The 24803-nt window shown below is 44.7% G+C and overlaps 3 protein-coding genes across 3 annotated transcripts; 2 read left to right on the top strand and 1 right to left on the bottom strand.

The window, feature by feature from the left end:
- The first annotated feature begins 2426 nt into the window (after positions 1–2426).
- Positions 2427–5398, top strand: VC83_09598 (uncharacterized protein). The gene is made up of 4 exons (XM_024473011.1): positions 2427–3072; positions 3123–3333; positions 3392–4352; positions 4400–5398. Exons 2-4 carry the CDS (start codon positions 3190–3192, stop codon positions 4813–4815), a joined length of 1521 nt encoding a protein of 506 aa, XP_024328779.1. The 5' UTR covers positions 2427–3072; positions 3123–3189; the 3' UTR covers positions 4816–5398.
- Positions 5399–6647: 1249 nt separating this feature from the next.
- VC83_01884 (uncharacterized protein) lies at positions 6648–7481 on the top strand (the record flags this gene model as incomplete). The annotated part of the gene is made up of 1 exon (XM_024465556.1): positions 6648–7481. The coding sequence occupies one exon, from the start codon at positions 6648–6650 to the stop codon at positions 7479–7481; it is 834 nt and encodes a 277-aa protein (XP_024326840.1).
- Positions 7482–8166: 685 nt separating this feature from the next.
- On the bottom strand, positions 8167–9987 carry VC83_01883 (uncharacterized protein; the record flags this gene model as incomplete). Its single annotated transcript, XM_024465555.1, has 1 exon — positions 8167–9987. The coding sequence occupies exon 1, from the start codon at positions 9337–9339 to the stop codon at positions 8167–8169; it is 1173 nt and encodes a 390-aa protein (XP_024326835.1). The 5' UTR covers positions 9340–9987.
- Positions 9988–24803: the final 14816 nt, after the last annotated feature.

Raw genomic sequence — 24803 nt, 5'->3', positions numbered from 1 at the left:
AAGCCCTGATCGTGGTGGAACAACTGAGATCGTTCCACGAACAACTTGCGACGGACATCCAATTCTTAAATGAACGATCCGCCGCATACGCAAACAAGAAGCGCAGTATGGAACCTGCCTTCAAGGAGGGGGATAAAGTATACCTACTCCGGAAACATATCAAAACGAAACGACCAAGCACAAAGTTGGACTTCAAGAAATTGGGACCATTCAAAATATTAAACAAAGTCAGCTCAGTTAATTACAGACTGCAGCTACCCAGGAAGTCTAGACTACACCCGGTATTTCATGTCTCACTACTGGAACCAGCAAGAGGAAATACCCCAATTGCGACCGACACCGAACTCCAACCCGAGAATGAGATAATCGAATATGAGGTCGAAGCGATCCTAGACAGAAGGTTAGTAGGACGTCGAGAAGAGTTTTTGATAAAATGGGAAAATTACGAACCTACGGATAATTCGTGGGAACCAACAAGGAACATCAGCAAAGAACTGCTGGAGGAATATCGACGCCGCCATCCGCCAGCCATTGATCCCAAGATGCAGGGGAGTAGGCCAGTGGATCAGAGGAAGCGGGGGTCCCGGTCACAGACGAGGAGGCAGCGCTAACTGCCTGTTCCTCGGCCTCAACAGCGTCACGCTTCTCAGCAGCCACACGTTTGGCCTCCTCTGCCGCATCAAGCTCGTCGAGGGTTTTCAAACCTCGCCGGAGCATATCTTTACCACGGGTTCGGATGAGGCGTTTCTGCTTCCGCAGACGAAGTAACTTCGAAAGGGTTTCTTCCTCTTCGCGATCCAGGCAATCCTCCTCCCGTTCGAGCTTCACCCAGTCGGGATGCTCAGGACCCATACAGTCACACTTTTCTTTCAAGTTGCGACGAACGCACTCGGCGCACCGCCGTGAATCATTTGGAGACGACACGCAAGTAATGTTTCGCCTCACGCAGTTCGAGCAAGAATCCATTTCGGGTAGTTCGTATCCATGGTTCTTTATTCGACGGACAAGATCGTTGCGTTCCTGGAGTTTGCGGGCAGTGTCAGTAGGCATGTTGCATGTTGAAGGACTCGCTGAGGAGCAGCAGAGTCCCGGGGGCATGGACGTACTTATAGGATTCGAGACGAATGCCCAGGGGAAGGGAGCGAGTGTTACGACGGAACAAGAAGGCTGGCCAACTACAGGACAGGAAGGAGGGAGGTTGCATGAGACCGGCCCTGGTACCTGGAGGGGCAGCGAGGAATAGTAGTTCCGAAAGTATCACGTGACGGACTCGCAGGATGATGAGAAGAGTCCTAAGAGTCCAGGACTCCGAGGACTCGAGTGAGTTCCCAGGAGTCCACTAGGCACGACGCCACTATATAAGTAGATAGTATTTCCTTAGATAGGAGCTTCGTGCTCAACTCAATACAGTATTTGTTATATACTAGTAACGTGTTACTTGAAGCCTTTGTGTCCGATCCCCTGCCTCCTCTGATAAGTAAACCTTTACGCAAGAGAACCTCTGTGTCTTCTATCGTTTAGAAGTCAGCGTTACAGCGGGGTAACAGGAGCGAGTGGTGTTTCTGCACACCTGCTCAGAAGTGGCAGCGGGAGATGATCCAAACCTACAGTACAAAGAAGAACATGAAGATCATGGTTTGGGGGGCCTTTTGGGCAGAAGGCCGGAGCAATTTATACCTTATGGACCATGACTTTGAGTCAAAGAAGTTTGGATATACTGCAAACTCATACCTTGAGGTTCTAGAAGCAGAACTCCTCCCTATTTTTGAGAGTCTTGACTCTAGCTACTCATTTATGCAAGATAATGCTCCTATCCATACTGCGGGTATGGTTACAGACTTTCTTGAGGAGCATATGATTACTACACTCTATGGGTGGCCGCCCTACTCACCTGACCTCAACCCAATTGAGCACGTTTGGTGGCACTTGAAAACCCGGGTGTGTGAGATGTTCCCTGAAATTGCAAAGGATAAACCAAACTCAGAACATGCAAGACAGCGTCTAGAATCATGTTTGCAAGCAGCATGGGACACATTAGACAAGTCATTGTTTGATAAATTGTATAAGAGTATGCCGAGTAGAATTGAGGCATGCATTCAAGCAGACGGGTGGCATACAAAATACTAGAATACTCATTTTTTATACTATATACTATAGGGGCTTATTTTGTATAGCTTTCAATTCTAATTACAATGGATCAATGTTTACATCTATCGCTCTAAAATTGCATATGTTACGAGCAAATTAATTATCTACGTTCGGTGGCTTCGCGGGTGGTTTTGCGATTCGGTTAATAGCAGTGGTCGGTGACTGTATTAGCCGTCTTAATATAGTGTGTTAATTTAAGGTAATTTATGAATTTATGAATTTATGAATTTACTGCAAAAATTCACAGTTTATAGAATAAAGCCACTTCTCGGGGTCGGAGCTGCTGGATTTGGCAGGGCGCGGTTGCTGCTTTACGCACCCTTTACCTCCACGCAAACCCAAATGCACGTGATCACACGTCGAATCACAGCCCCATGTCGGTTACCCTTCAAACGGTTCCTGGTTCCTGGTCCCTGTGGTCTGCTTTCTGCTTTCCGTTTCTCTCTTTTCTGCTCACCCCAAGGTACCACCCACTGCCCATCATGATCATGAGGGCCACCACACGATGGGCCACCTGGTGGCTCGGACTGGCCACTTATTTAAATACCTTGCTATCCCGCGGCCTACTTCGAGCACCACCAGGCCCTCGAACAAGTCAGCCTTATACGTATTCGTCTCCTGAAGGCAGGCCCCCGCGACTCAGCATTCGGAGCTCTGCGTTCATCTCATCATCCCAGGTCTATCGCTGAGTCGCCCATCATGCCCACCAAAGGAATGGGCAACCGGCAACTGCCTACTCTGAAGCAGAACATGATAAAGCTTCGTCACCAAACGGACGAGACAAGCTCAACAGCCAAAGAAGCCTAAGCGTACCGCCGAGGACTACCGGGTTATGGGACGAGAGCTCAGCACCAAATCTCAGAAACCCAAGGATGCCGAAGCCACGAAAGAGAATTTCTGAGGCATATGGTGCAAGTGGTCCAAGTAAGTCGACAACGTCCCCCTCAAGGCACCTATCACTTACTCGAGATAAGGTTCTGCGCTTTTCAGGGTATGGACGACGTGTGAGGAGCTATTCAACAATGCGATAAACTGACGACCATGTTGTTCCTATGCTTCATCTGCGAGAATTATAAAGTTAAGGCGTTTAACTCTGTCCACCAGTATCTGCTGCAGTTCAAACAACTCTATAATCGGGTTAATGGGCATCACATGGATACAAACGATGCAAAAGAGGTGTTTAAGGTATGCTTTATATTTAATGTAACTTATGGAAGACATGACACTGACACCATTCTTGTAGTATCTAGATACGACCTTGGCAGACGAATTCAAACTCAGACGGACGATGAAGGCCAAACCAGTGTTGGGAGCAGACGATATCTTTCTCCTCCTCACTCACCTCTGGGCTCGGGATACTTCTATCTTTCCGACTGAGGACCAATGGTTAACGCTCGCAACTATAATGCTCCTGTCTATCTATACAGGCTGTCGACCTGCTGAGCTGGTTGACGCCTCAAAGGGTGCAGGCGGAAAGACTACCTCTCGCAAACGTCCACACACAGAAGTCTGGGATGCCGATAATGACATGGATGAAGATGGTTGTGTAGATGAGGGAGACGGATTAGATGAGCCGAATTATCAAGGGCGAGAGCCATGGGAAAATAAAAACGATACTGAATATGACGATGATTACTTTGACCCGGACACCGTGGAACGGGAATATAAGAGTTTGTGCTACGAGGATATCCGTCTCTGGATTGTTCGGAACCCCACACAGGGAGAACGAGACCTCCTAGGAATGGAGATCACATTCTCCCATCACAAAGGTGCTGATAGGAAACCGAAACCGTATCTCCTTCCACTATGCCTCTGCCTTGTCCCAACTAACTTCGACTGTAGCACGACTTTCCTCTTTCATGAAGAAGCTCTTCCCATACTCTGCCCTATCAGCCATGTCTTGGCTATCGCAATAAAGGATGGTGCAATTGAGGTTGAAGGCTCGTCGCACGCAGAGCCTTTGTTTACAAGTAATCTGCAGCACCCTACGAAAGCCGTATTGATTCACTGGAAGCCAGAGATGCTTAAAATGCCTCTATTTCGTCAGGCGGTGCGCTCGTGCGATTTGTTCCGTACATCGGAGTGGAAGGTTCTACGCTACTCGACCTTCGCTTACTACCTTGATCGTCTAGGCTGGGCGACTGGTTTTGAGCAGAAGTTAACGAGCTACTGTTTTCGCAGAGGCACAGGAAACGCTGTTGACGGTAAACTTCACATGGACCATAGCTTGCTTTAACTGACGATTGTGTAGGGGCTGCGACGACAGCAGTTCGCGACCAGATTCTAAGACACAATCCTCAGACTGGCGTCTTTTGCGGATCATACAACAATGAGAAAGTCAGGTTTATCGTTCAAGATGCAGTGCTAGACCAGCCTACCAATTCTGGCTTCCTCCGGGCCTTTACGCACATGAGTCTCACTTGTGATCCCCGGGCGCCTCAGACAGTGCCGGACGACGTTCGCGATGACCTCCCGCCCAATCCAGAGCTGGTGCAGCTGAAGCTTGAGCAGCAAGAGCTTCGCTTGGAGCTGAAGCGTTTGTATGGACACGCATTTGTTCAGGGTTCAATTGGCACAGAAGCTGGTGAAGAATATCGTCAATTAAATCGACAGATTGCCACAGTAACCAAGACGTTTGAGCGAGAGCTCAAGAGGGAGTACCGCTGAGACTACTTCTACCGTATCCACAACGAAGAACTTGAGAAGATCATTAAGAAGGTCAAAGTCGTGACACCGACTTATGTTGAGCCTGTCGTCAAGCACCAGCTGCCGGAACGGGCCCAGCTTCAAGAAATCATGTGCGACCTTTCTAAGGATCTGAGTGCACGTGATATCGTCATACGACGGATTCATGCCATCGACACAATGGTCGCACTATCTCGTCGCCAAGAAGTCCAGTGTCATAAGTCACGGCTGAGCAAATCGTCCTCGGGGTCCCCTCTTGGAGGGTCTCCCGAGGTGAAGGAAGAATCACCTGTTCCTGAAACATTTCCTGTGAAGTGCAAGAACACTCAGTGCATATTCTGCATTGGCGACGATCGACAGAGTTACGACAGACGGATGCGCACCTTCTCTAAACCTGACAAGATGATGGACCACGTTGAGCGGCATTTGGAAAAGAATACTACAGGGACGATTGAATGCAGGCATCCAGTTTGCAAGGCCGAAGGGCTACTTCTTGGCAACATTATCCTTTTCAAGAATCACGTGGAGATGGTGCACAAGATTAAACTTAGAGAAGAAAAATATATATCTTGAATAACTGGTCCTTGTGACATTGTTCGTTCCGAGAGATTCCGTAACCCTTACGTTCTGTCTTCATTCTGTAAGTAATCGTCGGATCCTTCTAGGGGAGTACATTCAATGCAGCTCCTCCGTGTTGAATGAATGACTATGATACTTTTCGTGATACGTAACAGATGAAGCCATGAACCTGCCGGTGAAGAGAGGTTTGGACACCAAGGACAAAATAAATCTGTAAATAAATAAAAGGACAAAAAACATACAACAGTGGGTATTCGCTGGTGGTCACCCACCCAACTACTAATCCACCGATCTCAAGGTTATGTATGGCAGAGCGGACGGGATGCCCAGTTCTCTTGAGTCTATGGTCGTATGTGATTATCACTTGCTTATTGGGAGATATATACTACAGTGAGAACTGTATCTAGTACTGGCAAAAAGCATATAGAACGCAGCCATTTGTTCTCGGTCACCCTTCTTTCGTCTTTCTTCCCTCCTGAGCGCAGTATTGAGTGCCATCTAGCTAAGGTCACCGCAGAATGCAATTATCCTGACCTTTTGATCAAAAAGCACTTTCCAAATTCATTTGAGGCGTATTATGACCAACCAGAGAAGCGCCACAGCGGTTACGAGCACCCTTTCGCCTCGTCAATCAGCCAGCGTCTCAGTAACTATAGAGAACCATTAAGCACCGCAACCTTGGACACAATCGCATATGGACGCGCATTGTTAGGCGCCGAGTTCTCTAAAGGCGCTTCCACCGGAATGAAGCAATCAGGAGTCGTGTTTAGCGCCTGGAGCTGGCTGTGGTGGGGCGGTCGAAAAAACATCACAAAGCTTGTCGGGCCCGCCGCCACGCAGAACAGCAAGTAGGGTGGAATGCTTCCACGATAAAACATCAAGAATCCCCATGGGGCCCAGTGGTGTGCCTTGAAGCGCATCCTTGGCAAATCAGGCGTTTTCTCCGGCGCATCTACACGATTCCCTCGTGGGAAAGAAAATTCAACTGCAGTGCTCAAACTGAACACGAAGTTCAACTACCAAGTCAAGCATTTGATGGACTCGCGAAATACAACAAAGATGGGATTCTGCCATCATTTTCATTGCGGATTGCAGTTGTAAAGAGAAATAACAAAAGGGACCTGCCGCGAAGTACAGGCCGAGGTTATCCACTAAAGAGCTTATGGCAATGTACTGTCAACAGCTTCAATACGGCCATTCGGGCATTAGCTGCAAGCAAACTACGAGTCAGGCAAATGAATCTTTTCAACGAGCGGGATATGCAGAATTGCAGCCTGTCTTGCGATCAATTAAATATGTTCGACTGGACAGATGCTGGCATCGTTGACTCATTGACAGCGCTTACGACACTGTCAATAAGCCTCACGGATAGAATATTTGCGTTTGATGAAGATGAAGAGATAGACGAAGATTTCAGCGATTGTGGTTCAGAAGACGAAGAAGCCAACCGACAACCAACGCAGAGGGACGCAGAGATCATGGCAGAACCTCGCGAAGAGAGCAACTTCAGCGGTCTGGCGAACTTAATTGCTGCCTGTCCCCGTCTTGATGACTTTGAGCTACATTACTTATCGATTATGTGGCCAAAGAGGCGCCTGTTTGATAACTTCCCACGTCAAGACATACTTCGGCATGTGGCTGGACTCGATAATCCGCCTGTCTTGGGACGATGCAGAATACGGGGAGCCACTGTAAAAGAAATGGACTTGCTTAACTTTATTCACCGGTCGAGGGTCGCGGAGGCATCCATTGAGGTAGTAAGTCTAGAAAAAGGGACTCTTCGACCCGTCATCGATTACTGCATCAGTGAGTCGGCGAGTGTTACCAAGCTCCATATTGACACCGTGTTTGAGAAGAGCGAGGAAGGGTATACTGGATTGGTTCATTTTCTCGAGGAGGGAAAGTCTAGAAAATATGGGGGCAAGTTCGAGGTCGGTACTGAAATCTTGAACCGTGAAGGCGACAACAGGACAACGCCCGTCACCTACTATGTCCGCCGCCCGGTTGCAGAAGGAAACCCGACTATATCTGAATGGAATACACTTCGGAGAGAAGAGTATGGATATTGATATGTCATTTCGAGACAAACATGTATCAGCAGATTCAGAAGGCAATGTTGCAAAGTCAATCCACCTATGGAATATGTAGATTCCTTCCAGTTTGCAGGAACCGTTCCTCCAGCACTGTCAGATGCTCGAGCACAACTTGCAACAAGATGGACCTAGACAACGAAATGTTGGTGACTCATAACTTTTTCTTTTCTTTTTGGAGACGATCATGCCTACCTACTTTCGAGCCTTTGTTCTTCCCACATTCGGTAATCATCTATACCAAAGCCGCGAGCTACTCACAACCGCAAGCAAGCCTAGCCCACATTTTGGCCCAAAAGATTGCCAGTGTTGCTCGATCTCTCATAGAAAAGACGCCAATCGGGTTTACCCTTCCCGTCACTATCCTTGTCGTACTCAAATAACGCGGTACCACGCCAAGGTTTAACAGCGCGGTCTTCAAGACGGAAATCGTAGTTGTACGAGCTGATAGATATACCGGGTATGAGCCCCCGTAGTGTATTGACCCTAGTAAGAAAACATTATTAGATCTTATCTACTTTGCCAAACTAAGGAAACTTCTCCGAAGTAATATGGACGAAGTGAAATAGCTTATAGTGTATTGTATTCCTCTCCAAATATTTGAGTTTTAGCGTCTTGGGGCCTGGCTTCACTGCGCGGCGTCATGATAAAAGCCCATGTCTTATCATCCGGATGAGTGAAGAAATCTCGATTCAACGAGATCCGAACTGATATCGTCCTGTTTCTGCCACGTATTTTCATCATCACCAAAACCTTCCCACTTCACGAGGTACCAAACCACATTACGACGTACTGTCGACTTGGCAAGCAGCGCTTCAACCTCGCAGATCTCATCTGTATCGCTTTCCACTCCTTGGCTGCTACAACGCGGCTGCACTGCTGTATGCTCTTTGTTCCCAGTTGATAGTATGCTTCTGTGAGCACCCTTGGTCGAGTCGGCAGTTGCTGCTAGAAATGGTGTGGAAGGAAGAGCATCTCGAAGCTGTGGATCAACTAAATCCATTGAAAATGAAAACCCTGATGAGCATATTCCCTTGTGTTTCTTGTATTTCGACGTCTGCGAGGGGTTCTTCAGCTTTGTGCAGTAATGCACTTGCAGCGTCCCTTTGGTCCTTCCTGGGAAGAACTCTGCAATTTCGTCCCATGGCAATTTGTCATCCTCTTTCAGCTGTATCAACAGTTCGTCATCAGCTGCTGAATATGTCGATTGCCTACCAGATCTGCTCGCAATTTGTTCTCGCAAAAGCGGTCGCTTTCCCTGTTTCTGCGGAGCTAACGGTGACCTCTTTGCATGAGATGCGCAAACCTGTGGACGAGCTGACCCTCCAACTGATTCCCCGCTAGACGTTGAATTTGAAATGTGGAGACCGATTGATGGTCTGAACGAATCAGGAAGATCTAGCAGCCTGAACTCTAGGTTGTAAGTCGTCTCTCGTCCGATCCTCACACACTTGAGGAAGCCCTGCAAAGGGTATTCTTGGTAGTCCGCGCCTATTGACTCCGCATCGTCTGGTGAACTTCGAGAAACTGTAGAACCTCGAGTAGTGCAGGTCTGGGCTTGGGTCATAGTGGATGAGCGCGTGTGGCCCTTCTCGCGCGTGGCGGTTTCAGTCGCGTCAGAATCCAAGCGGCGCCGCTTTCGCCGTCTTGGAGGCCGCACATCCTCGTCCTCGTCATCTTCATTAACCTCATTGCCCTTAATCGTCGGTGTTCGCACCGACCACCCTACAGGTGGTCGGCGAAAGCGAGTTGAAGCCCGAAAGCGAGATGAAGCACGCCAGGGGTCTTGTACATAGCCGAAGAAGAGATTTACACACAAATTATATTCCCCTTTCATCTATACACTTGTGACAAAACTGATTCGTCGTCGTACTTGAAATCTAATACAATGGATGATGCCCTCCAATTCCTCCGCGACAACCCTTCAGAAAAGCCTATAACCGCTGCACGAATATTCAATATAAATGCGAAGACCCTCAATACGAACCTCCGACGAGCGAAACTCAAAGCCCAGGCACCAAACCCTATTTACGGAGGCCAGAATAAGATACTTTCAGAGGCACAAATCAAGGCTATATACAAATATGTAGAGGATTCATATTTTGCGGGCTATGGGGCGTCAAAAGCGATGGTTTTTACAGCAATTGGCCACTTGCGGGCAGCGGAAATACCGCCTAAACCAGCACCTTCATGGCGCTGGTTTCAGAGCTTTATAAAGAGCTCTTCGATCCTCTTTCGAGTTGTCAAAACGAAGCCAATTGCACGAGTCCGAGTTACGACCCATGATATTTCTGCGGTACAAGACTGGTTTGGAGTGTATTTGGCATGGTGTACTCAACACAATACCCAGCCACAGGATATTTATAACTTTGACGAGACTGGTTTTCGTGTTGGAGTAGCACCAGGGGAGGATGTAATAGTTCCTGTATCTATTACAGAAGTATGTATAATTCAGTACTTGTAACTTAATACAATTAAACTGACACTATTAAAGATGTATGTTCCAATGGCTGAAAACCGCAAATCTATTACCGTGATTGAGTCAATCTGTGCTGTTGGACAAGTGCTTCCACCAATTATCATTGTACAAGGACGACAACATATGGCATCTTGGTATAATGAGAAATTGACTGGCGATGAGCTTGTATTACTTTCAGACTCAGGATATACCAATAGCGAGCTCGCAATGCTATATTTGGAGCATTTTATCATTCATACAGGAGCTGGGCCTGATAAACCTCTAAAGGTCCTACTTATGGACAGCCATATCAGTCATACAACACCAGAGTTCGTTATACGGGTAACTTCAATGAATATCCATCCATATCCGCTTCCTTCGCATCTTACGCACATTATGCAGCCACTTGATGTTGGTGTTTTTCAACCTTATAAACACTGGCACAAGAAGGCAATTCAATATGCTATGCGTAATCTTGATATTGATTATAATATAGCTTCATTCTTTCAGGATTTGAACGAAATCCGCCAGCAGACGTTCAGGAAAGGGACAATCATTAGGTCCTTTCGTGAAGCTGGAATGTGGCCAATCAATTCTAAAGAAGCTCTCAAGAAAATGAAAGTTTATACGATTTGTGAGCGCACTCTTGATCCTCCACAAATTCCACAGACTCCAACAAAATTTGTGCATTCTGAGCTCAAATTACGGCACTTGCAAAGTAAAATACCATGTCTTTTGTCTAGTCCTTCAGCACGAGAATGGGATTCTTGGGCACGTGGTACAGAAAATGTACTTGTTCAAGGAGAACTGGCTATTCTACAGTATGATTTATTATCTACAAAAGTAGCTAATCAACAGAAGGCGAAGCTCAAAAGCCGCTCTGTCGCTCAAGCAAATACTGGTCCATTAACTGCTAAGGATGCATGGAAAAAGATTAATGACAAGGCTAGAAAAGACAAGGAAATTCAAGAGCGAAGGGCGAAATACAAAGCACGAGTAGTGCTTAATAAAGTCAAAAAGGAGCTTCATATTCGTGGAGTTGAGGCCCGTAAAGCAGAGCTTTCAAGAAAGCGGCAAGTTAGCCAGATGTTAAAGGTGAAGGAGGAGGTGCCTGTAATGGTGGGTGCACCAGATGTGAGAATCTAGCCACCCAAGGAAGGGATGAATTTACTAAGACAACACACTGTCTTAGAAAACAGAGCCAAAGGGTCGTAGCTTAGACTATTCCACAACGCAGCAATCAGGTGTGTGATGTAGTGAAGTGGTTCAGACAAGTTGCAACAAATGTTGAGTCTGGGAACTCAGGGGTAAGTCAGAGGTTAACACCTCACTGACTTTTCAGAAACAAGGAGTAACAAGATGAATGCTTGGAAGCTTGGAAAAGACGTGGAAGTATGTGATAGTCGATTTACTGTATTGTCTGCTTGCCCTTTCTTAAGGAAAGGGCAATCCTATTTATGCTAAAGGAGTGTAGTTCTCTCATTTTCCATGACTTTCCATGACTTACCAGGCTTGGTAACTGTAGTCGACGTAAGAGAATCCCATAGAACCATCTCTTAGGTTCGTAGCCTATAGGAAGTAAAAGGAGGTCCAAGGTCAGAGTACCCCTATAGACAAATTATGTCATAGACAAATTATGTCATAAAATCATGCTCCTAGGCCTCTAGTTGGTAGAGATATGTCATGTGGTAGTATGAGTGATGTCATGTAATGAATCATAGAGGGTTGTAGAGATATGCTATGTGGTAATATCGGCCCAGTAACTAAGGAGCGATGACGTGTAATGAATCATAGATGGTTGTAGCAATCGTTGAGTAGTATTGCTCTTGTTGTTGGTGTGATAAGCCAAAATATGTATAGTGACTTGTAGGTTTGAGGAGGAGATTTCCAAGTTTGCTCTTGAGTTTGATAGCAAACTGAGTGCAACGAATGTCAGTATGACAGTGCCTTCTGATTTACTTATTCCAATTCCAGATCCAGAAAAAATTGCGCAGGAATCAGAGCTTCAAGAAGAAGCCAATACTCAATTAATTTCAATGATGGGGTACGAATCACAGGCTGTGACAACGACGAGACACAGGATTTATAAGATTCAGTGGATTGGATACAGACCTATTTGCGGACAGGGAGGACGAAAATTTAGACCCAGGGTTGTTTTAAATTTGGGAATAGGTTTAATTTTATCATATGATTCAATCACTCAATTGCTGGTATAGTTGTTTAGATAGTGGTTGTATTAGATTCTACATAGTTATGATATCTGGTAGGCTTCAACTCGCTTTCACCGACCACCTGTAGGGTGGTCGGTGCAAACACTGACGATTATGATATGGTTTGACGCTGTGTTCGCAGTCTTGTGGGAGAGGGGTCACAACTATGGGCTCGTCTTCCACGCGTTGGTTCGGAAGGCTCTCCTTTCTTTGCTGGCAGTAGCTAATTGGGCCCCTATCCTCACCGCTGGTCGCCCTATGTGGTCCTTGTCTTTGTCTTCTTGCTCTTTTTGTTGGCAATGCTGCTGTTCAATCGTCTTTTCCTGCAATCGTTCTTCTTCGCTCGAAATACCTCGAACGTCTGTATTATTTTGACTTTCCTGGTCCATCTGATTGTATTGGGAGTGAGCTGCGCTTGAAGGCGGCGATCTCCCCGCTTCGACAAAAGTTTGTCGTAGTTCATCCTCGATATTGCAGACGCTGCCACAGTCGCACGATCCACCAGCCCTCTCGCGTAGTGGAGAAGGCCTCATTTCGTCGACCATGGCCTTCTCAACACCCTGGTGAATTTGACCTTGATCCGATGTCTCAGCTAGCTCAGAACAATTTGGCGAAAGTCGTTGAACCTGAATAGGGAATTTCGAGTCCAGCTCTGCGAAAGACGGGCGTTGTTGTCCATCCTTGGAGAAACAATCCGCACTGAGGTAATCCAAGTCTCGAGGAGTGGACGGGCCAAAAAGGCTGCTAGTGGTCGAGGCAGTATCTTGAGTGGCTAGTCCACACTCGCTCGCGTCTCGGTACTCAATGCTGGCAAGGAGATCGCTCGAGGCAACTCCAGCCTCAGCTTCGTCGTCGCTTTCATCGTCGCTGTCATCTTCGATGATTAGGGGCTCTGCTGCGTGGAATTAGTATAATGTATGCGCATACAAAAGCGAGCTAAGGAACCTACTTTGAGTATTGCCTGGCACATAGGCTGAGTTCATAGTTGTGGGATTTGTTTGCAGGCGGCTCTCGTCGATCAGTTGGCGCTTCGAGATATGGAGAGGCTCCTGGTTCTGATGTGGCATCTGAGGGGTGCCTCCGTTTCAGGAGGCCTGGAACAACTCATCAAGAGATGGAAGAGAGTCATCTAACGAGTCGCTATCCTGAACGTTCTGTGCTGACTCTGCGTCTCCAGGTGGTGATATGTTGGGTTGTAGAGACGGTAGGTGCTTGTTTAACACCGACCTTGTCAGCTGAGCGTGTGGGATCTTCAATGCGGGATTGGGGTTATAGAATTCAACACAGTCCATGTTCATGGTAGCCATGCTGAACAGAGTAGGACGCTGATTTGGAGAATGGTCTTTAAATCGAGTCTCTCGAGCGGAATGAAGGAGCTTATATAGAGATTCAGACGGTCGCTCCGCTCTCTGGACTCGCTGGAATCCGCGAGTTCCTTTGCTTCCCTGGCCTTCATGCTCCATGCGTCACCACCCTTCCTTTTCCATGCTCTGCAGACAGGAGTGAATTTTCTGCCCCAAGCTTGACCCTGATTCCACCAACCAGACGCTTGTGTCAAACAGAGGCAAGACATGTCGTATTTCGAGGCACTCTGGCGATTGGGCTGCTGCAGCTTGAGGGATCTCAAAAGCGTAGTCTCACTCTCAGCTGAACGTTTAGCGCTGCGGTTGGCCCCTCTGCTGCCAGAAATGGGAATTATATCCGGGCTGTGCATGTTGTGAAGGCGATCGCTTAGCAATCACCAACCCATCATGTAAAGGCCGGATGGAGCGGCATCTGAAGTCAGACGACCCCGCCCGCTTGACTCCAATGATTGACCACTCTCTGTATCCATTTGTCCGCAATCCCGGTAGTATTCCCCAATGAGCGCATCCAAACGAAGGTGAACGCTAACAATTTGCAACACAGGGATGTCGCGGTCGCGGCGGCCTTCGAGGAATTTCCGCTTCGATCTCAAATCGGCCCTTCTCTCAAAGATCATCCTAGACTGAGGCAGAGATCGCTGCAGTGCCTGTAACTCGCAACGTCGGAAAAGGTGAAGTGCGGCGGTCTACGCAAGGGCCTGCCACGTCACCGCGAGGCATTTTTGCGATTGGCTAGGTCGTCGCGCAAGACACTCTCGAGGCAGATTGCGCATGCCACATTCGCAAGAGGCTTCAGATGTGTGCAGCGACGAGGAAGGGGGCCAGAGAGGCAGGTCGAGCAGAACGCAGCTCAGCTCGATCTCGCATCTTGACCGATCCGAAGACCAGACGACCAGAGATGCTCAAAGGGCTCGTTGCCATCGCAAAGAGCTCGGTGGAAAGGGTGTAAATTGAGGTTGTAGCTCTGCAAAAGCGTTCATGTGCCACTGCGGGTTCTCAGCTGCGGTGAGGCCGAGCAGGTGGATCCGTTGGGCGGGGTCATGCAGTATGAAGGGGGCCAAGTGCGTACGATGAGCGCAGAAGGTGCAAGAATGTTGGGAAGGAGGAGCGACGGTGGAGAGGGACAGAAGTTGAGGGGGAGGGAGTGGCCCTTTTATAGAAGTTGAAAGCGGCGGCAGGCCCATGCACGCACCTTCCCCGATCGGGAGGGCGCCAAACCCCGCCTGGCATACCTTGCGACTGAGATTATTACAATTATTTTAATGATCCTAAGGAATTTAATATAATCAAGATGAATATTTGTGCAAAATTGAATAACTCACAACTAGACAAAAGTACTACTTCGGGGCTATGCTTGTAAGGATGCCTTCTCGTCTCTCATTCTAGGGAGTAGACTCCGGGTAGCCGCGGGGTCACGTGTGATCATTTGGGTGGCCTAACCGAGTCAGAACCGAGTCGGATGGGTTTCGGATACTTGAGAAAATCGACTGACAGGGTTCCCCATCATCTTTTTCGTATCCTTCATAGTAGACCTATAGGATAGCATCCGTTTAGCCTCCGACTCGCACTCTCATATGCTATTACTGTGAGCTGGGTGCCCTGTGTCCTTACAATGCTATGGCTAGAGTTGCCATAGATCGGATCGGAGAGTGGGCAAAAGTCACATTTTTGGTGTGATTTTTGCTTTCAGCTAATACTTATTGTCTAGTACTGTAGTTAGATAGTCTAAACTATCCTAACTATCTAACTATCCATCTAATAGTGGCATTGTACATAGATCAGATAACTAGTTGGATAGTCTGAACTATCCTAACTATCTAACTACCCATTTAATGAGTCATGCTACTTTAGCCTAGACTTGTAACCCGGGTCATAGGGTCCTGCTATAACACTTATTATCTTCAAAGGATAGAATATACTACAAAGCTAGATTCTAAAAGAGGTTATAAGCAAATGGCATTTCTCTGTAAATACAAAAGGATAGACAAGCAATCTTTATGGATTAGAGTGGCTAAAACATGTTTTTAAGCCCTCTATAAGAGCAAAGGCAACACTCTTAAATGGAAAACTATAACAACGGCTCTTATTTATGACAGACATAATGGCTATATAAGCAGAAGCTTTATATCACACTATATATAGAATTGAATATCACTCCTTATACTACCACCTTATAATCTTAGGTGTTGCAACCACTTAATGTTGTAGTTTTTAGTCCTCTAAAAAGTCGCCTTATAGCAGCCCTCTTATACCTTAATAAGACACAACTCTTACGTATATAGAAAGCAGAGTGGCTAGAAGCATATTGTAACACTGCTTCCTACTAATAGGATGCATATAGAGGTTTCTTATGTAAGGTTTAACTTAACAGAGAAGGCAGGGGATTAGACACGAAGGCTTCTAAGTAACATGCTATAGTATTGTAAAGAATACTATATTAAGTTGAGCTCAAAGTTCCTATCTAAGGTAATACTATCTACTTATATAGTAGTGTCATGCCTTATGGATAGTTCAGATAATTAGTGTCATACTGACATTCGTTGCACTCAGTTTGCTATCAAACTCAAGAGCAAACTTGGAAATCTCCTCCTCAAACCTACAAGTCACTATACATATTTTGGCTTATCACACCAACAACAAGAGCAATACTACTCAACGATTGCTACAACCATCTATGATTCATTACACGTCATCGCTCCTTAGTTACTGGGCCGATATTACCACATAGCATATCTCTACAACCCTCTATGATTCATTACATGACATCACTCATACTACCACATGACATATCTCTACCAACTAGAGGCCTAGGAGCATGATTTTATGACATAATTTGTCTATGACATAATTTGTCTATAGGGGTACTCTGACCTTGGACCTCCTTTTACTTCCTATAGGCTACGAACCTAAGAGATGGTTCTATGGGATTCTCTTACGTCGACTACAGTTACCAAGCCTGGTAAGTCATGGAAAGTCATGGAAAATGAGAGAACTACACTCCTTTAGCATAAATAGGATTGCCCTTTCCTTAAGAAAGGGCAAGCAGACAATACAGTAAATCGACTATCACATACTTCCACGTCTTTTCCAAGCTTCCAAGCATTCATCTTGTTACTCCTTGTTTCTGAAAAGTCAGTGAGGTGTTAACCTCTGACTTACCCCTGAGTTCCCAGACTCAACATTTGTTGCAACTTGTCTGAACCACTTCACTACATCACACACCTGATTGCTGCGTTGTGGAATAGTCTAAGCTACGACCCTTTGGCTCTGTTTTCTAAGACAGTGTGTTGTCTTAGTAAATTCATCCCTTCCTTGGGTGGCTAGATTCTCACATCTGGTGCACCCACCATTACAATTAGGGATAGTTAGGATAGTTTGATAGTTCTGATTATCCTAACTATCTAACTATCCACTAGTTTCCCAACTATTCACTAGCTAGGTCATGCTACAGCCTAGCTCTGCTAGCCTTATGACTTATGAGTTACATTACTAGAGCCTAGCCCCACTAGCCCTATAACCATGACATCACGTTACTGTAGCTGTAACATCATAACTGTAGCCTTCTAACAGGTTAGGTCATGTGGCACTTGCCCCCATGACTTCCTGTGACTCATCCATTTCTTGACTTAGTGCTGCTAGTAGAGTAGGCAGTAACACATATATACAACTAAGAGAAGTTGTATCTTGTAACTTAAACATAACTTCTACATAGAGAGGGTGTAGGCTATAGCCATTTCAGCTATAAACAGTCATTTGAGTAGCTACACTTCCTATAATAGATGTAATATTAGAATGGTTATATACTCCTACAGAGCATTATATTTTTAAGGTGTTTTTGAATAGTAGTCCACCTGATTTTAAAACACTTTATAAAGCAAATACAGTTCTCTTTACTATAATAAGTCATAGTGTTATTAATACTCCTATAAAGCGATATATTAATAAGTTAGCAGACAAGACAGAGCAGCTTAACACATGCCATACACTTTAACAAAGAGAGACAGATAACTTATGTTTAATTATTCAGAAGTGTAGAGCATATAATAAGGGTAAAAGAGTGATTTTAAAGGGTTAGTTCCACATCTCTATAGAGGAGTTGTAGTCATAAGTAGTTGAAGCAGAAGCAGTAACAACAGCAGCTTAAAGGTCAAAAAATTCAACTATACCATAAGCTATAACATCTATAAATAACTTAATTAATGATGAGAGTGAAGAAGAGAGCGAAGAGAGTAAAGAAGAGCAATATAATGATGATTGTTATAGTAGGACCCTATGACACTTAGTTACGAGGCTAGGCTAAAATAGCATGACTCATTAGATGGATAGTTAGATAGTTAGGATAGTTTAGACTATCTAACTATCTGATCTATCCCTTAGCATGATGCCACTATTAGATGGATAGTGTTAGGGTTTGGGCTCAAGTAACAGGATAAAGGGGTCTGTATTCAATGATATAGTGCAGGTTGTATTACAAGACGTTCCTTAAGGAGAGGAACATAGACTATGATCTAATTCTCAAGTTATATTCAGCTTCCGGCTGAACTATTGTCCGTGAGCGCTAGTTCCTAAGGATGTTAGGCTAACTCCTGACATTACCCCCCTCCTAGTCGAGTGAGCTCCTATGAGCTTATTTACTAGAGAGGTTGTTAGGACCAGGTTTATCAGGGTTCGTAAGTTAGGTCATTGTACGTAGACCATTTGAGTAAGTATTTCAAGGTAGGCTTGCCACAGCCTCAGCATTCAAGCTTACAGTCGAGGAGTTCATCAACCTCTTACTCATTAAAGCCGTCGACTTCAATAGGTGGGGGAGGATCTAGGTGTTGTCTAGGCAAAGGATCAGTAGCAGCAGGGCGTAACAGGCTAACATGAAACATAGGATGTACTTGCAATGTAGCAGGGAGCTCTAGTTCATAGGCGTGGGCACTGATCTTCTGTGTGACTTTAAAGGGGCCGAGGTTCTTCTAGTCTAACTTCTTAGCAGGGCGTCTTGTTTTGAGGTTCTTAGAGTTAAGCCATACTACATCTCTAACGTGATATGAGTATGCTGGTTTTCCATGTCTGTTGGAGGCAGTCTCTTGTGCTTCTTGTGCAAGCAACATCTCTGCTTAGAGATATTTATTGATGTCTTCCATCCTGTAGCTAAACTTATTAGCATCTAAACTCTAAGGGTCCTAGGGTTCTAGTGTGGGCTCGAAGCCAAAACAGGGGTGGTAGCCTTTGTTTGCAAAGAAGGGGGTCATCTTTGTAGTTGCTGATTCCCATTGGTTTAACGCGAACTCAAACATAGGTGTCCAATCCAAACAGTCATCTTGCTAGTAGTTGACAAAGCTCCTAACTGTTCTAAGATTTCATTGGCATTCTCTGTTTGACTATCTGTCTGTGGATGAAAGGCCATTGACAAACAGGCCTTAATCTACAATCTCTTGCACAGGTGTTTCCAGAAGCGGGATATAAACTAGGTTCCTCTATTAGAGACAACGCTAAGGGGGAGTCCATAGTCCTTCTAGACATAGCGTATAAATAGCTTCGCTAGGTCTTTAGAGTTGCAGTCTGAGTTTAGCTGGCATACTACAATTAGTATAGCATCGAACCCAGAGCTATTAGGGAGCTTGGTAATGAAGTCCATAGATAGGTCTAGCCATCTTTGCTGTAGGACTAAGAGAGGGTGGAGGAATCCTTATAGGGCTTGTTAGGAGGGCTTGCTTCTTTGACACGTGTAGCAGTTCCAGATATATCTCTTGATCGTTTATGCCATGTTTAGCCAGTAGTAGTCTTAGACGTTCCTAGGTGACCGACAACTGGTTTTTCATGCCATAACTCTAGTAATTGGAGTTTGAGCTCGTTATAACCTAGTACATATCTCTTGTTTTTGTAGAACAGTCTTCTGTCTCTGTCCTTACAATCCGCAATGGTGATTTCCACTCTTCTGTACATTGTTCTTGATCATGTTAAGAACTTTCTGTAGGAAAGGGTCCTTTTGGTATCTAGTGATAAACTGTCTTCTATTTCTTCAGGGGTTCTAAAGTGTTCTCGATTCTGTGGTTCAAAGGTCCTATTCGTAGCGGTCGTTGGTTCTGCATTCTGTGGTTTAGAGTCCTTTGGTTCTGTGTTCTGTCGCTTAGTGTTCTGTAGTTCTGTGTTCTGTGGTTCGATGTTCTATGGCTGTATGTTCTGAGGTTCTGCATTCTGTGGTTCTTTATCTAGTAGTAGGTCATCTTCTGTGTCTGTTACTGTGGGTTGATATTTCTTCTAGGAGCACAGCCTTCTTTCCTAGAGTTGAACTTGATCTGGTTCCCCTGTGCCTAGGTTGACAAATGTCGAATTAGCAGGGGTTGGTTTGACATTTGTTGTCTTGTCCTAGGGTAGCTTGTCCTCGAGTATCCTAGTATCAAGGTTCTCCTGTTTGAGCATTGTCTGGTTCTAATGCTGTAAGCGACTATCCCGTCCTAAGGGAGGTCACCTAATCTCCTAGTAAGCGTGTCTAGCTTCCCACCAAAGGTGCTAGGTCAGTAGTGAATAATGAAGTTGAAGCGGGAGAGATATTAGGACTAGCGGACTTAGCGGCGGTTAAATTTCTTAGTTGTCATAAAGTATTCAAGGTTCTTGTGGTCTATAAGGACTTGATAGAGAGGGCAGCTCCTTTAAGCTTAGAGCGTCAGTCTTCGAAGCAGCAGATGATGGCCATAAGTTCTTTATTGTAGATTTTATAGTTGCACTCTATCTTGGAGTGTTTTTTTGAGTAAAACGCGACTAGGTGGAAAATGTGGTTGTCATTGTATTAGGACAGGACACCTGTGGAAACATAGTCAAAGGCATCTGTCTTAACGACAATCTCCTGGCTTAGGTCAAATGAGCGTAGAGTTAGGGCTGAGGTAAATGCTGCTTTAAGGCTATCAAAGCTCTCCTGGAATTAGGGGGTCCATTAGAACTTAGTGTCTTTCCATGTAAGGGCAGTGGGTAGGGTGTAATGGTGGGTGCACCAGATATGAGAATCTAGCCACCCAAGGAAGGGATGAATTTACTAAGACAACACACTGTCTTAGAAAACAGAGCCAAAGGGTTGTAGCTTAGACTATTCCACAACGCAGCAATCAGGTGTATGATGTGGTGAAGTGGTTTAGACAAGTTGCAACAAATGTTGAGTCTGAGAACTCAGGGGTAAGTCAGAGGTTAGCACCTCACTGACTTTTCAAAAACAGAGAATAACAAGATCAATGCTTGGAAGCTTGGAAAAGACGTAGAAGTATGTGCTAGTCGATTTACTGTATTGCCTGCTTGCCCTTTCTTAAGGAAAGGGCAATCCTATTTATGCCAAAGGAGTGTAGTTCTCTCATTTTCCATGACTTTCCATGACTAACCAGGCTTGGTAAATGTATTAGAAATCAAGTGCGACCCACAACTAGCTTGCTAATCATGTAGTGAACGTAAGAGAATCCCATAGAACCATCTGTTGGGTTCCTAGCCTATAGGAAGTGAAAAGGAGGTCCAAGGTCAGAGTACCTATAGACAAATTATGTCATAACTTAACCAATCTTGTGGGTAACTAAGGAGCGATGACGTGCAATGAATCATAGAGGGTTGTAGAAGCTTCTAGAGCTATCGTTCATGTTCCTAGGCCTCTAGTTGGTAGAGATATGCCATGTGGTAGTATTGGCCCACCCCCTTAAGGAGGAGATTTTCTTAATAACTTGTTCAATGAGTGTCCAAATGATATGCCGTGATGTATGTAGCATAAGCAGATGTAGTAGAAGAGTTTGCAGCAATCGTTGAGTAGTATTGCTTCTGTTGTTGGTGTGATAAGCCAAGATATGTATGGTGACTTGTAGGTTTGAGGAGGAGATTTCTAAGTTTGCTCTTGAGTTTGATAGCAAACTGAGTGCAACGAATGTCAGTATGACATAGGGCAAGTTCAGCCGTTAATTTAGCTTTTACAAATTTCGGGGGAGTGTGACAGGGGGGTGTGACAAGTCACTAATGAGATGCAGATTGATTCTAATTGTGGCCCCTAGACCCGCTGATGTTTAGGGACTCCCTGTTTTCTAAGTCCAAGTCTGAATGGTGTAAGTAGGAGTCTATTGCTACTTAGAGTCTAAGGGGTTCTCTTCCTTGCTGAGAATTTAGGGGGAAGTAAGGGCATTGTAGTGACATATGTCCTGGTTTCCTATAACGGAAGCACACTCTAAGCTCGTGTAGGTGCTAACAATCAGTGTCTATAAGAGGCTAGAGGGTTCTGCATTAACTCAAGTCCATTGGCCCCCCCCTAGGTTGACAAATGTCAGATTAGCAGAGGTCGACTTGACTTTTGTCAACTTGTTAGGCAGATTTGGTAATAAGGGGATTGCTGTGTTCTAAGTCCATGTCCTAGGCACTAGGATAGTGAACTTCTAGTTGTGGCGATCTAGCTCATAAAGGTGCTGGATAAAGGCAAAGTATTCTGTGTCTAGGGGAGGGATGACCTTCAACATGGCTTGCATTTCGCAGGAGAGCTTATCCTCTAGCATCATTAGCAAGGCAGCCTTGGGGTATCTGCTCTCTACTACAAGCTGCTGGAATTCAGCGAGAAAAGTGTTGAAGTCTATGTTGTTCTGCTTTAAGGATATGAGGCAGCAGCAGGCGTTATCAGCTCTGTTAGGGTCGCTAAAAGCCTTGTCTAGCAGCTTCAACACATTAGTGTAGTTAGGGAATCGCGAGTACGTGTCATTTATATAGGGCATTACTTGTCTTGAAGCCTTTACTAAGAGTTGATTAAGAGTGTAAGCTACCTAGTCATAGGGCTCTAGGAACCGATTAGCGTTTGCCTTCATTTTTGCAACCATCTGTGATGTGAAACGTTAGAGGTCAAATTTTTCGCCATCAAACTTGTTGGGGTTAGGAAATCTTTCAGATAATCAGCTAGAGGTGTTGGTAGGTTAGGCAAGAGAAGTTGTAGTTGGAGAGCAGAGAGGTACTGTGGTCGGCTTAGCACCCTGTGATAGCAGAGGGGAGGAGGCTAGGTTGGCATGGTGTTTGTTTGCTACAGCTTTTGCGAGCTTGTCTTGTAGTTCCGATATTAACTGAGATTGGTATTCCTTGATTAACCTGATAGTTAGAAGGTCTCCCTGGTTCCTCTAGGACTGCTCTTGAATATATGTAACTTGGAGTTCTAAGGTCTCTTTGTAGGCACTGCTCTGTTTTATGTACTCGAACTAGGCGTGTAGGTTCTCTAAGGCATGCTGTGCAAAAGCTTCAAAGCTATTAGGGGATATAGGGGGCAGTGGTCGTGGCATTGTAGTAGACAGGAATTAGTTAGGGCTCTGTCTAGGCAAGAAGGAGGAACGTAATGTCAGGGTTTAGGCTTAAGTAACAGGATGAAGGGGTCTGTATTTAGGCTTAAGTAACAGGATGAAGGGGTCTGTATTTAATGATATAGTGCAGGTTGTATTACAAGACATTCGTCAAGGAGAGGAACATAGACTATGATCTAATTCTCGAGTTGTCAGGCTAACTCCTGACAGATAGTTAGATAGTTAGGATAGTTTAGACTATCTAACTATCTAAACTATCCACTAGGCATGACACTACTATATAAGTAGATAGTTAGTTCTTAGATAGGAGCTTCATGCTCAACTTAACATAGTATTCTTTACATAACATTAGAGGTAGTGTAATGGTCATGGTGGCATAATGGTCACCAAAACCCCACCTTATAACTTTAAACTTGTAAAAAAACAATGTTAAGACGAAGGAGCCTTTGGGTTTAGGAAAATGAGGCGCATATAGCTGAAGCTACAGAGGCATACAACAATTGACAATTTACAATTAAAGGCTGTAGCAGAACACTTTGAAGTTAGCCGCTCAACATTGGCACGTTAGGTGTTAGGACATTTTTCTCAAGTGTAAGCGCAACATAACCAACAACTTTTATCTACAGTTGAAGAGAGCACTTTAGTGAAGTGGATTTGTCAATTTTCATCTATAGGACGCCCTATTAGACACTAGCTAATTAAGGAATTGGCAGAAGAAATCAGGATCCAAAGAGTGCAATGTGTTAATGACACGTCATCCTAAATTATACGATATCTACTAATTGGTTAACAATGGATTTAACGCTTTATTCAACACTATATAGAGCTCTTTACAATTACTACTTAACAAATCGAGTCTCTATAAGACATTAAGAAGCAATGTTTAAAGTGCTTAAACACTGGTTTATAATGCTATAAGCAAAGACGCAAGAACAAAGCTATGATATTTGCAATGTGTATAACATGGATGAATTAGGTTTTGGGATTGGAATGAGTCACATGTAGTAGTTGAAGCAAAATATGTGTATACATTAGAAAGTTGTTCCTAGCTGTCAAGAGTGGGTGTTAGTCATTAAGTGCATCTCTGTAGATAAACACGTCTTGCTACCACTTGTGATTTTTAAAGCTAACACTATTAACAGCACTTAGTCTACAAATCCACATGTGGAGGATTAGCGATTCTTAGCAAGTACGAAGGGTTGGACATCAAACATCCATGGATTACAATGGTTATAGCAAGTTTTTAAGCTAGAAACCCATAAAATTACAGATGGCAAACCACAGCTTTTGGTTGCAGGTGGCCATAACAGCCACATTTCCGCAAACTTTATTGCTTATTACATGTAACATAATATCGACCTTCTTATACTTCTGCTACATTGTTCCCATATCCTTTAACCTCTTGATGTTGTAGTGATTAGACTGCTAAAGACTGCGCTTGTAGGCAAGACAGACCAACTTACACAAGTTGGAGTAAGGCGTATACAAAAGGTAGAATGGATAGAAATGTACTACAAAGAAAAGTTATGAGTGATATCGCAATACAACATTCATCCATTTAATCCTCAAAACGCATATAAATACTTGTTAAATTTACACACCCGCTCTTCTACGACTTTAACAAATGCCTCCACAAACACCAAACCATCGCTTATTGTTCCTTAGCTCCCTACCAAGTAGTACAGAGTTGCGCAGCTTAAACGCAGCTCTTAATTTGATGTTATAAGCTCAAAATGTGCTTGACTTACTAACGCGCAAATATATCTCACATCTTACACACATAGCTGAAATCTTAAGAACACAAAACACATTATTATTAAAGGAGCTATAAGATACACAAAGTGTTCTATCTACATAGAGAGCTAATAAGCAAGGCAAAAGAGTAGTGTTAAAAGGAGTTATTGTGATGAGTACTTAAGAAATCCAGTTAGTAGTTTCATAGATTGAAAATGAGACCTGTAACAACAAGGGCAAAGGTCAGGCAC

This window comes from Pseudogymnoascus destructans (assembly GCF_001641265.1).
Source record: "Pseudogymnoascus destructans isolate 20631-21 unplaced genomic scaffold scaffold_4, whole genome shotgun sequence".
NCBI lineage: Eukaryota > Fungi > Ascomycota > Leotiomycetes > Thelebolales > Thelebolaceae > Pseudogymnoascus > Pseudogymnoascus destructans.
Note: the sequence above shows the minus strand (reverse complement) of the source record. Positions and strands in the feature narration are given on the sequence as shown.

What these genes read in the sequence shown, in the direction of transcription:
- VC83_09598 (XM_024473011.1), top strand. Translation starts at nt 3,190, where the DNA reads ATGTTGTTCCTATGCTTCATCTGCGAGAATTATAAAGTTAAGGCGTTT. An exon ending in ATGCAAAAGAGGTGTTTAAG is followed by an intron (nt 3,334 to 3,391) that starts GTATGCTTTATA and finishes CCATTCTTGTAG; the next exon opens with TATCTAGATACGACCTTGGC. An exon ending in CACAGGAAACGCTGTTGACG is followed by an intron (nt 4,353 to 4,399) that starts GTAAACTTCACA and finishes ACGATTGTGTAG; the next exon opens with GGGCTGCGACGACAGCAGTT.